Source organism: Parambassis ranga, chromosome 9, assembly GCF_900634625.1.
Source record: "Parambassis ranga chromosome 9, fParRan2.1, whole genome shotgun sequence".
NCBI lineage: Eukaryota > Metazoa > Chordata > Actinopteri > Ambassidae > Parambassis > Parambassis ranga.
In genome coordinates this window covers 7,429,043-7,445,607 of record NC_041030.1, presented here as the reverse complement: position 1 = coordinate 7,445,607, position 16,565 = coordinate 7,429,043, and the positions used below count along the sequence as shown (strand labels likewise).

The 16,565-nt window shown below is 41.5% G+C and overlaps 2 protein-coding genes across 3 annotated transcripts; one reads left to right on the top strand and one right to left on the bottom strand.

Annotated features, from left to right (window-relative positions):
- Positions 1-4,748: 4,748 nt before the first annotated feature.
- Positions 4,749-6,649, bottom strand: drc10 (dynein regulatory complex subunit 10). The gene is made up of 5 exons (XM_028413478.1): positions 6,532-6,649; positions 5,750-6,313; positions 5,474-5,665; positions 5,300-5,371; positions 4,749-4,977 (listed from the first exon to the last, which is right to left on the bottom strand). Exons 2-5 carry the CDS (start codon positions 6,305-6,307, stop codon positions 4,762-4,764), a joined length of 1,038 nt encoding a protein of 345 aa, XP_028269279.1. The 5' UTR covers positions 6,308-6,313; positions 6,532-6,649; the 3' UTR covers positions 4,749-4,761.
- An 801-nt stretch (positions 6,650-7,450) lies between these two features.
- Positions 7,451-16,528, top strand: tpcn1 (two pore segment channel 1). 2 transcript variants are annotated; one of them, XM_028413472.1, is made up of 26 exons: positions 7,451-8,062; positions 10,440-10,573; positions 10,814-10,990; positions 11,070-11,183; positions 11,282-11,412; positions 12,017-12,105; positions 12,212-12,246; positions 12,360-12,418; positions 12,585-12,684; positions 12,777-12,893; positions 12,979-13,103; positions 13,184-13,232; positions 13,318-13,381; positions 13,484-13,528; positions 13,609-13,665; positions 13,760-13,813; positions 13,922-13,994; positions 14,212-14,319; positions 14,399-14,560; positions 14,660-14,775; positions 14,864-14,910; positions 15,016-15,084; positions 15,193-15,289; positions 15,440-15,579; positions 15,658-15,738; positions 15,821-16,528. In XM_028413472.1, exons 1-26 carry the CDS (start codon positions 7,972-7,974, stop codon positions 15,962-15,964), a joined length of 2,478 nt encoding a protein of 825 aa, XP_028269273.1. In that variant the 5' UTR covers positions 7,451-7,971; the 3' UTR covers positions 15,965-16,528. The 2 variants fall into 2 exon arrangements, with proteins under 2 accessions (XP_028269273.1, XP_028269272.1); XM_028413471.1 differs by lacking the exon at positions 7,451-8,062 and adding an exon at positions 8,792-10,301.
- The last annotated feature ends 37 nt before the right edge of the window (positions 16,529-16,565 follow it).

Sequence of the window (16,565 nt, the reverse complement as noted above, 5' to 3'; positions counted from 1 at the left end):
AACATGAAGCCCTGATAGAGATGACCAAAAAAACTTTCATCGTGAGGAAGGAAATTTGAACAAAACTGGTCCAAGGAAATTCACATACAAAAACAGCTTTGAAAGAATCACAGAATGATAACAGTGGCACACACAAGCTGGGTCAGATTCAGGTAAATGTCATATTATCTTAGATATTAACATAATAAGCTAAGACTAAGGACAGCTTGACAAACAAATCATTTGAAACATCACCACCGGTTAAGGATGCCTCATTTATTCTATATTCACCAGAATCATTGATGTCTTCAATGACACCTGTGTGTTGGGCTGTTGAACTTAATAATAATAATGCATTGGTCTTATATTGCTGGGCAGTGGTAAGCTACAGATGTAGCCACAGCTCCCCTGGGGGAGACTGACGGAGACGTGGCTGCCAAGGTGCGCCTACGGCCTCTCTGACACCCACTGATTCACTCATACGCATTCATGTCACGCATTCATATACGGGTAAAGTGCCTTGCCCAAGGGCACACAACAACAACTAGGGAGGAGCTGGAGCGGTTATTGGACAACCCTGCTCTACCACTGAGCCACTGCTGCCCATAACTTGATTTTACCCTCATGTTAAATCGGCATATTTGGATCCATTTTCACAGATTCCAGAAACATAATAATGTCATGTTTTTTGCCAGATGACCCGGATACCACATCTGACCACAGGGCTGATGTACACTCGAACAAAGTCAAGACTTTCAGCCAAGAGGCTGTGTTTTGTGTCCCCTGTGAGACAGTTGCTTTCCTTTATTTATCTAAAAGAAATCCTTTCACATCATTAAACGTGAAAGGGTCACTACAGGCCACATCTCCCCACAGGCCACTTGATACATACGCGCTGTTTCAACGACTTATATGCTTATATGTGTTATATGTCGTCCTTGTGAGGACAAGTTGACTGTGAGTGACGAAACATTCTAACAAACTAACTAACAGGAATGTTTTCATGGACACATAATTGCTGTGATATAACTGTAATATAATTTCATTACTGGGCCACAGGTTCCTTTGGTCCGTTTGATAGTGATTTTATGGACATTTATTGAAATGAAAATATCCAAGAGTGTTGCTTAGTCAATGGTCTCAGAATACCACAGTAAGCACAGAAACCTCCACTACCATACAACACTGCATTATTACAGAAGCATATGACACTTTACATGCAACTTGAGAAAACATCTATATTGTGGAACATTAAAGGTAGGGTTGGAGATTTCATTCTGATGCACTTTTTGTTAAATTAGTGTAATTTCTCTTTACAATCCGATAGCAACCGATTAGTTTGGCAGTTTCGCTTTAATACGAAGAATATTAATCATCTGTGGAAGCTATAAAACACTAAAAATCAGCCAATCCTACGAGGAGCCCCTGCGTAGTTGGCTGGTTGTCACTCTCTTCCTGCTCTTTGTGCACCAGAGAGGTACGTGCATGATGGCCGAAGTCACAGACTGGTTGGGAGGGATGGCTTCGGGATGAGCTCCGAAAGAATGGGTCATGTGTTTACTTTCAAAATCTGGCTGACTCTCGCTGAGTTTTCAAAATCTCCTACCCTACCTTTAAAGTTAATGCATATGTTCAGTGCTATGGCAGGTTTGGTGTCTAATAGATTCTGACCTCTTCATCTTTTTCTCCTCATCCTCCACGGCTGTTAAAAGGCCTGCTGGTATTTAGAAGAGTGTGATATGTCTACCTTCACAGCCTCACACTGTACCCATCACCAGACACAACACGCTTTTATTATAATAGCATCTCTCCATTAGTATTAATACAGTACTTTGTGTGTGTGCAGCAAGCCATCTATTCATTAAAAATGAATAGAGCAGCATCTCTGCCTCCAGATATCTGTGTTGTTGTTTTTCCCCTTCACTGCCTTCTTTCTTCCCCTTCAGTTTTTCACAGCTGATTGTGTGATAGTGTGTGAGTGTGTACATGACACACATTTACATCAGATGCATTTTTCTGGTTTTGCAGCTTTCACTGTCAGCATCACCATCTTTGCCACACCTGGTAAATATTATGCAAAAATACCAGCACACAGCAATTCCATTAAGTGTGTTAATGCCACCTTCCTCTGTCACCGCTCTGATACCAATATAAGAATGTAATGTCAAATTACCATTAACTTGTCCCTCTTACTTTAAGGTGATAACAGGTCTTTGGACATCTTTCAGGCGGGAACTTGCAGCTTTTATCCTTAAAAAGCTAATGTTTATATTTGGTAAGTGCATAGACACTGACATCAATGTAAAGTACAGGTGAGGTCTTCAGTGACACATTTCTGTCCATGTACTTTAGTAAATTTAATGCTATGTGTCTTCTGGCATATTTCCTTTTGTACTCAGTCATTGATAAAGTGACTTGTAATAAGTCCAGTTGCAGATTTCTCCAGTGATCATTGTTGCCTCTCACCCTTAGTGTTGACAGGTCTCGCACACTGATCTGGCAGCACTCAGTGGTGAACGAATGGAACACTTTTTGAAATAAAAGTATATTTAAACATCCACAGCTTTAAGCTTTGGCAGATTTAAGTACACATCTAGCTCAGTCTACTCTACTTACCAAAAATGTACTATACTATATTATGTTTTAATATATTGCGTATTCAAATAGAGGCTCTTGAGCCACCGTGGCCTGAACAATTTCGCACACTTTTTGTTTCTGACATGCTAGCAACAAAGTGTTAATCTGAAACCAGTGTGTGTGTCTGTGTCTGTCAGTCCAGTGTATGGTGAGGAGCAGGGTGTGTAGCCGTGCACGTGATTGCCAAGAAGGGTGTGATAATAAGTGTGATTTTGTGCAAGTGAAAAAAATCACACATTTCCCTGTGGTAACGCCTGTCAGTCAGACGTCTGAAACCCATGTTTCAGGGGGTCACGTCACTGAAGTCCATGCTGTTCATACGTTTTCAGTTGATCTTAATCATGTTCAGGATTAGAATCAGAAATACTTTATTAATCCATGTTTATTGTATTTCCAGCTACTTATCAAAAATGTACAAAAAATGTTTCAATCTCTGAGTATCTATTGTTCAGGTATCTATCAATTATCATACAATAATTTACACAACTTTCCACAAGTAAGTCTGTGTTGTGTTATTTTGAGCTGAAATGGCAGATTGTCCCTTTAAAAGTTCTTGATAAATGTAGCCTTGGAAACGAGGATGCAGGGTGTGCAGCTGTTGGAAAGTTTGGACGATAAGAAGTTCTATTTACAATCAGCAGAGAGTTTTTGTGGAGTTCTTCCTGTGTGAAGCCCAGCTAAGATCATTCTGAGCCATCAGTGCTAATAACTTTCTTCTGTGATTGTGTGTGAACATGATGCTGACTCACAGGGAGGAAGCTGCGATGTCATAAGAATGTGACAAGAGCTTTGCCCAATGTAAACCACAGACGGACTGAATGGACACAGAAGGGGTCAGAATCATGCTCACGAAATGCTTACAGATGTGGAACCTATTATTAGGTTAAAAAGCATAATTACTAAAAGCAATTTGACACATATTGATGTTTCTAAGCACTTTATGTAGCACTAGTAATAAATGTAACTTTAACTGTAGCCACTCTTATTAAATATACAGCATACCTGCATGAAAAGCTTCTTTGCTTCCTTCTTTCAGATTCATGTTTTATATCTGACACATGCAATAACTGCACAATAATGAGTTTACTTCTGGGGCTGCACACTCAAACCGTTTATGTGTCTGCGTAAATGTGCCCTCACAGGTCATTCAAAGGGTCCACTTTAGAGTCCAGCTCTATATGAGGGACACAGCGAGGTGCAGGAGCAAAACACTGGACGACCAGCCAATCAGAACAAGCTGCCACAGCTGCACACTGACACTACACTCACTTTTAGGCTCTAACATGGCTACCAGATAAAATTCAGTTCTGCCTTCAATGGAACCACATTCAGGAAACAACTGCAAAGAAAACACCTGAGGTAGGACACCTTAGGATGAAATGACAAGTGAGACAATAGGAGAGACAGGTGTGGACATGAATAATAAAGGAACAGCTAGACCAGAGTCTATGAGCAGAGTAGATCATTTGACTAAACATAAAAAACATGTGTAATCAAATACTGAAGAGAGTGAAGATGGTAACCTACATAAAACACAAATAAAAGTTTAAATAGTTAAAGTGAAATCTAATGTATGCTGAGATATGTCCTAATGATCAGAGATCAATATACTTTGATATTTATCTTTTAATTGTGGTTTGACTGCTAATTTGTTCCAGTTGTGGTTTAACATTGTAGGTCGGTAGATTTGAGCTCCAGGCTCCTGCTGTTCACATGACTCCCAATTACTGTAGGTTTAAAGTGGATAATGCTGAACTCAGGGGGCTGCAGTGCCTCCTTGTGGCCATTACTAAAAATGCGTTAAATTGAGATGTGGTGAAGTTGCTGTTTTGTTACCAAACATATTTTTCAGAGTAGTCTAGTTTACACTAAAAGCACACACTATTATTATTTTACTAAAATAAAGGCACCTCTAATGTGGTGCCACCTTTTATCTTTCTTTACATTCAATGGTAGCATGCAGAGATGTAAACCATCATGTTTGCTTGTCTGACATCAGTTTGTGATGATCATAAATCATGTCATAAACGTGAAGATAAACTTTATTGAAAACAAGACAAATGATTTAAAAAAATAATAAAACATGCAAATCTCCTTACAGGCAGAGTGAAGTGCGGAACCAAGTCTTGGTTTTGTTTTTGTTCTTTAAGGCTGTGCGAGTTGAGTATCCTCTCCACCAGGCAGAGCAGCTTTTGCCTTCAACTCCAGCTCTCTCAGCTGTTCAATCCTCTTTTCTTCAGCCAGCCTCTGCCTCTCCTGGATCTTGTTGCACTCCATCTCAAGCAGAGAAAAGGGTTCCTCCAGCTCCCTCACCTCCTCATTCTCCTTTACATAACCATTTTCATTGGACTCCAGTTTGGCCTGAGACAGATCAAACATTAAAGATAAGAAGTTAGAACAGGAACAAAAATACAGTGGTGCGGTACAGTGGTTTGTTTTTGCTAATAATGCACATTTATCTTCAGCCTTATTTTGTTTACATGCAATTTTCTATTTTTCCATGTGTGCAATATACTGCTTTAGGTCTACTTCTCACTTTTTTTAGCTGTATACACTGTCACACATCTCAACCTGTTCTTTACCAGCTCATTGAACGGACCAAACCCTGGAAAAAGGCTTGTAACTAGGTCATATGTTAAGACAACGACCTTTTTTCTTATTGCAGGTGTGTCTGTGTTTGTACCTGGATTTCTTCTATTTCATCATCAAAATGTTTGAGCACGTATTCAGTTTCCATCTCCACTTGTTCATTTTTCTACCAACAAAGAAAAACAGAAACAACTGACATGACTTAATAAAAATGACATGTGTTACTCTCATTATGTATAAAGCATTTACAGCTGAATGTTTTACTCACCTCTTGTAGTAAAGCCTCTGCCTGTCTGTTTGTAAGCATCAAATTGTTGAGCTGGATGTTAAGTTGGTCAATTTCCTGTTGTATACTTGTCAGCTGTGGGCTTATTGTCTTTGTATGCAGCAGGCCCTGTTTGTCTGTGGGTGGTGGTGCATCTTGTTCTTGCATGATGATCTCAGAGTTTTTATGAGAAATCTGTTATTTTAACAGGAAAAGGATAGACAGGACAATAAAGGTGAGGTTCTGAGGATATGTATTGACCAAATTAAGAAGCATCACCTCTGCATCAGTTGTCTCCAAGGCAGATTTGTCTCCTCCTCCTCCTTCTTCTTCCACTTCTTCGTCTTCTTCTTCTTCTTCTTCTTCTTCTTTTAATAAAGACAAGTGCTTACTCAGCTGTAGCTCCTCCTTAACACTGGTCAGCAGGCTGTGCACCATATAGCTGTGAAACATTCTAAGATTTCTGATAAGCAGGCCCTCACTCTCCCCTACTGCCATATCTGACTTTTTCCTCAAGCCCAAAATGGCATCTGGATGGACTAGAAAAGCCCTGAGGACATTTCTGACAGAGAACTTGACGTGCTTCTCTAGCTGGACTCTTTTGGTCTTCCTCTCTTGTCCTTGTTCTAGCTTCAGCAGTCGTTCTGATAATGTTTGATGCACTTGGAGTTTTCTGCTCAAATCTTGGTCCTCAATAGCTGAAATGCTGTTAGAGCAGAGGACGGTCGGCAGAGCTGCTGCAATCTCAAGCTGGCTGATGCACTGTTCTAAAATGTTTGAGATACACTGAGCCTCTGGAGAGAGCTTTTTTGATGGTGCTTTTCCGTTTTCCGACATGTTACTAGAAGAAGAAGAAGAAGAAGAAGAAAAACTGTTGTAAAAGCAGATATGTTATAGATGCCTCGCTTAATTTTGAAGTATTAAAAACACGCAATATTAAATCTGTTGATATGTGTTAACATATTACATCATGTTTCGTCTTCTAACAATTAGAGAGATGAAAACAGGTTACTTCAGCTGGAGTTGCAGTGTGTAGATTGTAAACTGGCTACAGACCTTCTGACTCGCCTCAAGTAGACTGTTGTTTGTGGTTGTTGTTGCTAAGATACCATTAAAGCTGGATCCACACTCCACGAGAACAGAGAACTCGCTCCTCGCTTCCGGCGTTCCGCCCACAAATGCGCCTGTTCCGCAGCCCTCTCGGACACATGGCCCGGGCAGAACTTTTTCTCTCGGTGCTGTGCGAGAACAATTCTGTGATTGGTCGGAATTTAGTGGGCGTGATTAATGTGGAGAAGCGCAAGAGCTTCTTCAGACAGAAGGAGGAAGTACAACGACCATGGACAGTTTAGATGAGCAGCTGGCAAACAGCTCCTGGAAGGAGAAACACGGCGCACAGAGGAGAGCGTCTGTCCAAAAGGTGGCGCTAAAAGTTAATCCCAGTGTTGATCACGGTGTTACAGCGGCTGGACACACGTTAAACACCGGGAGACGGGATGTATTATTGCAGACAGTCATCCACACGTTCACAGAATTAAACTCACACAGACCAGAGGTCTGCTACAGTCAGCTACACTGATCTTCTATCTATTGTCATCTTCCCTCAGCTCGTTAGGCCAGGTAACCACGACTGTGCTCACAATTTGCAATACAATTGTCAACGTGTGACGTGCGCTGCGTGGGAGGGCCGTATGCACACACTTCTCGCGGAGTATGGTACCTCCGTGCCGAAACGAACTTTTTTATGTTTTTATGTACCACCCGTGAAGCGAGGAGTAGTGTCCAGTCAGTGACTCATATTACAAATGGCTTTGGTTATAGAAAATTTGTATACATAAGTAGAATTTTCATTTTAGGAATGAGCGAGTAAATACATATCCCGAATTGTGTTAGCTTTCAAATAATGCAAATAATTAATTTACATCTATTGTCTTTTATTTTGAAAATCTGACATCGTTCACTCTCCCAGCCTGCCGTCAAATGGTTCAGTGTCGTAAATGTTTGTTGTTCAGGCTTTTTCTGTTGCGCTTAAGTAGTATCGTTGTTGAATAATGTTTGCATAGAGATTAGGATAGGCTTTATACAGCAGGAAGGGCAGAGCCGCAGTGAAGATGCCGTGATGGGCACAGACGGTAAACCTCAGCTTGTTAGCCTGAGTGACAGCGAACCAGTTAAATCGGTGACAGATGACTTCTGTTACAGGACAAAAGCCAGTTCGTCAACCAGCCGTCCTTTTTTACCTAACGTAATGTGCTAGCACCTATACTATCTGCTTTACTCGAGACAGCTAACGTGTATTCAGCTATCGTATCAGCACAGCATTCAAAAAGTACTCCGTTTGTTTGTTAGCTAAACAATAACTGTCGTTAGCCGCCACCACTCAAGATGTGCAGTTGTCTTGCGGGTTGCAGAACAAACAGTGCACTTATTTAGCCAACAGAGTGTCTCGGATTAACTCTATTAGAAGGCGAGAAACCGGTGCAGCTTATTTATCTGCTAGTATGGAGTCTGACGACGATGTGCCTCTGATCTTAACATGGGACGAAGCAAACAGCGGTCTGCTCAACGAAGAGTCAGAGAGAGGAGATATGAGTAAGTGGGTGTACTGTCAGATCTCCGTGCTGTCCTGTGTGTGTGTGTGTATATATATATATACAGCTGTCGCGGCTGATATGGTCTTCATTACATTATTGTGAGGAAATCCTGTGTAACCACAATTAAAACTAATACAAAGTGAATACAGTCTAATACGAGTGTGTTGTGTTCTGCTCATTGTCATGTTTGTTTACATTCGTTGTTTCACAAAACATTACCGCAAACTACAGTGTGAAGTCAAGTGGACATCAATAAGGACACATGGTGAACCCTGCTGGTGGATGGCTGCTCGCAGGAAGGCACATTTATGTCTAAATATGTGTTTACTGTGTATATTTGGCCTGAAGTATATGGAAGAACTTAGCTGAGTTGTATATTATAGCATGTTTTGTATATTGTGCTATGGAGATAATGCACTTACCAAACTGAGCTGGTGCATCTTGAAGTTGTTTAACATTGCTTGTCATCTGCTGCACATCCAGGCCACTGTGCTTTAAAGGAGTGAGCCACCAGGCTCTGGGATCACGTGTGTGTTCACAGTCTCTATGGTTATCTGTGCATCCACTCTACATAGCTGCCTTTTGTTTTCCTCTCATATAAGCTACAAAATGACCCATCTGAGAAAGTGCTAGCTCAGCAGGCCATGCACCCCTCAGCCCCTCCCCTTTTGCTCATGGGCAGCATGTGTGTGATGTGTGTGAATGTCTGCAGCCTGTGTGTAAGTGTGTCCGTGTGTGTGAGCTTACTGGATCATTTTCTCTGGCTCTCGGGTTGAACAGGAAAAGGAGAGGATTTCTTTTTCCTCAGGATATCTGGGAGTGGTGCACAAGTAGGAAGTGTCATGCCGTTCTTGATGATTCCTGTTGGAGAGTTCTGGAAAGAGAGGGAGTTTGAATGTGGACATTGAGGAACAAGGCTTTGTCACCTCAGTGACAAATCACATGCTCGGACAGAAGTGTGGAATCAAGTTTAATTCCTGGTGACCAGGAGCCTTCAGATGATCACAAAAGTAGATTTGATTGTTTTTTCTGTCAGGCAACAGTCATGACTGCTGAGTCTGTTTGTGATTCTGTGAGCCTGACCTCACCGTGTTATTGACTGGGAGTTCCAAGCGTGTTATTGTTCTCTAACAAATGAGGGGTTGGAATGGCACACAGCAGACACGGGCTGTGCTCCTGTCAGGACAACAGGCAGGCTGCCGCTGGACTGGAATTTGATCTTCACACTTGTGCTAAAGCTGCTGTTGTCAGGGTGGACGGAAAACATCTGTGACTGTATTAGTGAGACTTGAATGGCTTACGCTACGTTTGATTCCAAGGAGTTGCGCCTGAAGCAGAAACATGTGATGTACAGTGCTTGGGAAGAGCACCAAGACAAAGGAGTAAAAGCAGCAGCAGGAGTAAAATATGTAACACCAGAAAGAGACATGGAGGGGCAGCTTATCCAAGAAATAAACTGTGATTAGTACATGGCAGAGATTACTTTTGAAGCTAGACTGAAATTGCTTATCATAATAGAAAACTCAATTTGACCAAATTTAGTGTTTTACTGTTATATTTTGGATGTCATTTTAAAACTTTTTGTGTTGTTTAGAAGAACAGTCTGTGTTATTAGAACACTAGATTTCTGTGTTATAGTCTAATTCTCCCTGTGGTTTGCCTGTCTTGTGTCTATATCCTGTTTGTGGCAGGAAGAAGGCATAAAACAGCGCAGACACACTTTTTTTACTGACTGGCAGCAGTGAGGTGAAAGTTCAATCTCTGCTGCTGAGGAAGTTGATATAATTTTATTGTTCAAGTATTAAAAGTCTTATTTTACTGTCAACACGTTACAGTAGTTCTCTATTGCAAAAGAAGCAACTCAGTTGTCAGAGCAGTACTGAGCCTTGTAAACATTATTGATAGTTTTGAATAGTTCTGTCTCTTTTTGAATGCTGGTGTGTATCTGAGGATCTCATCCGGTCTCGTCCCTGGTGTTTGCATCAGGCTTGAGTGGAATGTTTGGCCATCTGTATCTCCAGATGTGTTCAGATGTCAGAAAGAGACTGCTGTTCTGTGAATGACACTCACATGTGCCGTGGAATCAAGGGACCTTAATACATTCACACAGACAAGTCAACACTGATCAATGGAGTGCTTATGTGGACAAACAGCTGATGTTCATGAAGATTGTTGCCGTAATGAGAGCCCAGAAGTGATCTCCTCCTTTACCTTACAATTAGAACTAGGCTGCATTGGTAGGCACAGATTCCTCTATGTGTTGAGTGCCTGCGTGTGAGAGTTACTTATATATGCTGTGTGAAGCATAGTGTCATTTCATTTTCTTAAATAAGTGTTGCCTCCACATACTGACACTTGTTGATGTTTTCTACCAGATGGAGGAGGCAATTACGATCTAGTGAACAGTGCTGTGGTTTCAACACCTGGTCCACAAAACCACAGAGGCCAAAATGTGTCACTGCGACAAAGCTGGGAGATGAACTACCAGGAGGCTGCCATCTACCTGCAGGTATTCCTGGGCAGAGGATTGTGGCCTTTGTTAGTTACTCAGTGTACACATTCATTTGGTCATATAAAGTTTATTATAGCCTGGACAGTGCATTACTTGTAGAGGGTTAGACTTTGAACATTTTCCACAGGCCGTATTTAGATCCTGAACAGCTGCAGGAAGTAATAAATCTGTCAATGTACAAGGAACTGCAAAATGTAAAAGAAAGTAGAGTCTTTAAAATGAACTTCTTATTTACAGGAAGGAGAAAACAATGATAAGTTCTTCACTCACCCAAGAAACCCAAAAGCGCTGGCAGCGTACCTGTTTGCCCATAACCACCTGTTCTACATGATGGAGCTGCTGACGGGCCTGCTGCTGATGATGCTGTCGCTGTGTGAAGCTCCTGCTGTGCCTTCACTGCGACTGGATGTCTATGTGAGTGAGCACATAAACAGACTTGTACAGCCAGTTTCCTGTCTAAGGTCCAGCTGAAGTGTTTTCTGTTACCTTGCAGGTCCATGCCACGCTGGAGCTGCTGGCTTTGGTTATGGTGGCATTTGAGCTATGCATGAAACTCCGCTGGTTAGGCTTCCACACCTTCATACGGCACAAGAGGACCATGGTGAAGGTAACTGACACACAATAGATCCTTTTCTGGGTTTACTTTGTGGGGTTTTGTTTCTGCTTCACTTACTGTGTATTCCTCATGCTGTCTCTTTTTTTCAGACATGTGTGTTGCTGGTTCAGTTTGTGGAGGCCATAGTGGTTCTGATCAGACAAACGTCTCATGTGCGAGTGACCAGAGCACTCAGACCCATATTCTTGGTGGACTGTAGATACTGTGGTGCTGTGCGCAGGTACTTCATGACCAAAACAAGCACACATAGGCAGGTCAAAGTCATAATAGAAACTCTGTTGTCTTGATTGGAGAATTTTGTCAAATTAAATGAAAACAATGGTTCAACTCAGCACTGAGATATTTTTGACAGTGCTTTTTCATGTAGTACTTCCCATGGATGTTATATAAAGATAGCCAAACCCTTGATCATAATACAGATGAGTTACTTTGCAGTTTTAAAGCTAAGTGTGGTGGACACAGGCAGTGGATGCATACGTAGACAGCTTGCTACCCATGATGGTCACTGCCTTTCACTCAAAGCAAACACTCCTACAAATAAATAACTATAAGCCTTTACCACACTTGAAATAAATAAATTGTAAAAAAAGATTCTTCTCCATACGGCTGGTATGAATGTGGCATTAGAAGCTAAAATGTCTGTGAATATGTTTATTTTTGACATTTTAGTTTTAGCCTTAAGTAGCCATTCAATGACCTGCGGAGTTTATTCTACTACTACTTCTACTAAAGCCTTGTTCTATTATTTTTATCCCCATTATTTGTACCTCAGATTATTTTGCCAAACACAGACATATTTGATCAGGTTTCTTTTGTCCAATCAGAAACTTGCGTCAGATCTTCCAGTCCCTTCCACCTTTTATTGACATCCTCCTGCTGCTGCTTTTCTTCATGGTCATATTTGCTATCTTGGGTAAGAATATAAATTCAATGCTGTTGCTGTTTTTGTGAAAATGCTGTAATACGAGTAAATATATGTTTATTATCACTCTGTCTGATTAGCCTTTTGTCTTTTCCAGGTTTCTGCCTCTTCTCTCCAAACATTGCTGACCCGGTATGTTTAGTGTGTCTGACAATCATTTGTTTGAGTTTTGGGGACTTGGAGTGGTTCTTCTGTTTTGTGCCGGGTCTGTTTTCCTGACTTAAAGGCCTGTCCTCTCACCACAGTACTTCAACACTCTGGAGAACAGCCTCGTCAGCCTGTTTGTGCTGCTGACCACAGCAAAGTAAGCACAGCACCACACATAGTCCTGTTTAGTTATCTTTACACACATGGCATGACGGCAGTACTTCCTACTTTCATAAATGCCTTTGTCTGTTTTGGCTGGTCCCACAGTTTATCTTGTGACTCACACACCATTCTCTCTCTCTCTCTCTCTCTCTCTCTTATAGTTTCCCTGATGTGATGATGCCAGCATACTCCAAGAACCGCTGGTCCTGTGTTTTTTTCATTGTTTACCTCTCCATAGAGCTCTACTTCATCATGAACTTGGTACAAATTGTTTCCACCACTTCTAAAAATAGACATGGCTTCCAGATATCCATGATTACTCATCACTGCACATTCCGACTGTCCTCCTCCAGCTCCTGGCAGTTGTGTTTGATACATTTAATGATGTCGAGAAGATGAAGTTTAAATCCCTTTTACTTCACAAACGCTCGGCTATTGACCATGCCTTTCAGCTGTTAGTTAGCCGACAGGTATGTCTGTTATGCCTATTTGTATGAACACTGGAGGTGTACAATCAACAGCCACACTTATGATTGACTGTGGTTTGCTCCCCAGAGGCCGATGGGTGTGTCGCTGAAACAGTTTGATGGTCTGATGCGTTTTTACAGACCACGGATGTCTGCGAGAGATCGCTTCCTCACATATAAAGCTCTCAACACATCAGGGGCCCCTATGCTTAGGTAATTGTCAAACACACTCATGCATTGAAATATTTTTTAATAATTTCACTCTGATCTAAGGGGAGTCTGTTGTGTTACAGCCTAGAGGACTTCTATAAATTCTACGAGGTCACTGGCCTTAAGTGGAAGGTAACTCGCCTTTATATTGTCGTAGTTTATAGTTACAGCTCACATCTTGTAACATACATGTTCTGTCAATGCGTGCGTTGTTTAGGCACGCCGCAGTGGAGAACATTGGTTTGATGATCTTTCTCACACCACCTTCCTCATTTTCAAAGGCAGGTTCCTTATTTCTATTCATCTTTCGGTTACATTACAAACACATAAACTTTACTCACGCTTCCTTACTGTATGTGCTGCTTTCCCCCCCACTGTATCAGGCATCAACCTGCTCGTGAAGTCAAAGGCCTTCCAGTATGCCATGTGTAAGTGAAATCATTTACCTTCACCATCAGGGATGCAGAACAGTCATCATGAACCTTTTAACCCTTTCTTGTGACTGCAGATGTGGTGGTGGCCATAAATGGTGTTTGGATCCTTGCAGAGACGTACACGCTGAATAGTAAGATCTCCTCCCCGAAACACAGACACGCTTCATAACTGTAGACAAGTGATAAACATTCCAGATCTCACACCTCCTTCTTTTCCTCCTGCAGGTGGCTTCTCCTGGTCTAGATTTGTTCCCTGGAGTTACATAGTTTTCCTGACCAGTGAGCAGACTTCCACACACACACACAACAAAATGCTGTTAAACTGAAATTTGTTAAAAGCTGTTTACATCCACTAACACTAACCCTGCCTCTTTTCTTCACTTTTAGTTTATGGTGTAGAGGTATTACTAAAACTAACAGGTTTGGGGCCAATGGCTTATTTCAGCTCTGGGTGGAATCTGTGAGTAACATGTGATTTTATTTATTTATAAAAATATTACTGAATCCAGAATCTAGAACCTAAACTGACTTTAACTTAAGCTCAATCTGCATAGACCCAGTATTTAGATTGAGTATACCTGATCAACAATAATATTTCAGTATTTGAATATTTCATCACGTACCAAACACTAGTTGTGTGTTTGTGATGGTCACCCTTACTGTGCTCGTCTGTCCAGGTTTGACTTCTCTGTGACAGTGTTCGCCTTCCTGGGTCTGATCGCTCTGGCCTTTGACATGGAACCCTTCTACTTTATCGTAGTTCTCAGGCCACTGCAGCTACTACGGTGCCTTTCTTTTCAGAGCATACATTTACATAGCACTATTTATGTTCCCTTGTATCTGATGTTAACGCTTCTATTACAGGTTGTTTAAGATAAAACAAAGGTATCGGAATGTGTTGGACACCATGTTTGAGCTCTTCCCAAGGATGGCAAGTCTGGGGTTAACCTTAATCATCTTCTACTACTCATTTGCTATTGTTGGGATGGAGTTCTTTGCTGATGTGATTTACCCGAACTGCTGCAAGTGAGTTTCAATTTATGTCTCAGGAGAAAGTATTAACTTCCACACCTTGAGTTGATTCCTTACACTCACAATTCTTCATTGCACTGATTTCTTTTTCAGCACCAGCACAGTGGCAGACTCCTACAGACAGTTCAATGTCACCCAGGGCAACAGGACAGTGTTGGAAGAAGGCTACTATTATCTTAATAATTTCAACAACATTCTCAGCAGCTTTGGTGATTCTCTTTATATAATCTGCTTCTTTTTGCTTTGGTTATGCGATTTTTTTTTTTGATACAATTTATTTTGTTATTTTATCTCTAGTGACTCTGTTTGAACTGACTGTGGTCAACAACTGGTACATCACCATGGTAAGATGAAGCTGTTCATTTGTTGTTCATTAGCCTCTGCTCTGAGTATAATCATTGATCAATAGGTGTCGCTGTTTGACTGCTGCTGTGTTCTCTCTCCCACAGGAAGGAGTGACTTCTATGACGAGCCACTGGAGCCGCCTGTACTTCATGACTTTCTACATAGTTACCATGGTATGGCTTGTGTTGTTAAACATGCTTGAGAGTCTTTCATATGCAATTGTCATGTAAAGATTCAGTTTGTGGGATAAGCTCATGCGAGTGTGTGTGTGACCTCTCCAGGTGGTGATGACCATCATTGTGGCGTTCATTCTGGATGCGTTTGTGTTTCGCATGAACTACAGCCGCAAGAACCGGGAACCAGTGGATAACCCAGAGGGTGCGTTTAATAAGTTTGACTTTCATCCGTTTGTCCTGTTTTCTTCAATGTTTCCTTCACAGATAATTGCAAAAGGGGATTATATAAATAAACTCTTTGTTGTTAATTAGCTAACAGGAAGTCATTTGTATGTGTTTATACTTGATCTAGATGAGAATGGGATAGTGTTTGAAGTAGAGGTGAGTCGTGATGAAGCACTGGCCACTCTTGAACTGTACAAACAGACATGCCCAGGAATGTCTTCCCTCAGCTCTCTACAGGGAGTCTTACAAGCTATGGACAGGAGTGGGGTAAGAACGCACACAAGACAGTGTAAACTTATCACCCTCTGTTCTTCCCACTAACCCTCCCTCCTGGTCTGTGCACAGCACTTGTCTCTGGTGTACCTAGGTCGCAGGTCTAGGACAAAGAGCGACCTCAGCATGAAAATGTATGAGGAGGAAATACAGGTCAGAAAGTTAAACAAAATAATCATAAAGACCATTGTAGCACTTGGACTGTCATGACCTTTCCTGTGTCTTGTTTTTCCAGGAGTGGTACGCGGAATATTCCAGGGAAAACCTGCCACAACCAGACCAAAGCCCAGAGCGGGAACTGGACATTTCTGCCTGTGATGAGTCTCCTTTACCAGAGCCTCAGCTTAACTCACAGCCTGGACCTCATAGCATCAATTGATGCTGGGATATACAGCACACCTCATCATTTCAGTGCTTTTTTAAATGCAGAGATATTCTGTCACTCCATGATGTTTTCTGGTTCCCCTGCACTTACCGTTTGCCACAGCAGGAAACTGGTTCGGGGCCTTTTGGATGCCTGAAGTGAGAGTGAGGCAGCAGTATCGGTCTGTTTCTCAGATGGGAGCGTTGAGCGTTGCCCTTTTTCTGTTTGCCTTTTCAAGGACTGCAGCAAATGCCACCAGGAAGCCTGGACTACCACAGTATGTTGTGTATGTGTACTGCTGTAGGCCTTTTGTACCCCCACTGTAAATCATGTAGTACTTAAACCTGATGCCTTAGTCTAATGGCTCATCTGATCAGTATTAACACACCTCCTACTAAGCTCTATAAAGACCAAAAGTATAAACTCTTACACTCTTGTAAGCTCAACCCAACAGATTACAATGTACACTTTCTCCTAACTATGTCTCAGCAGACTTTAAGTATTTTACTTTTATATAACTTCTCATTCTGTAATGTATTTGAGTTATTAATAAGGGATTTTAATAAACTGTCACTTGCATTAGTGCTGTATTATGATACTGCTTACCTTTTTACAG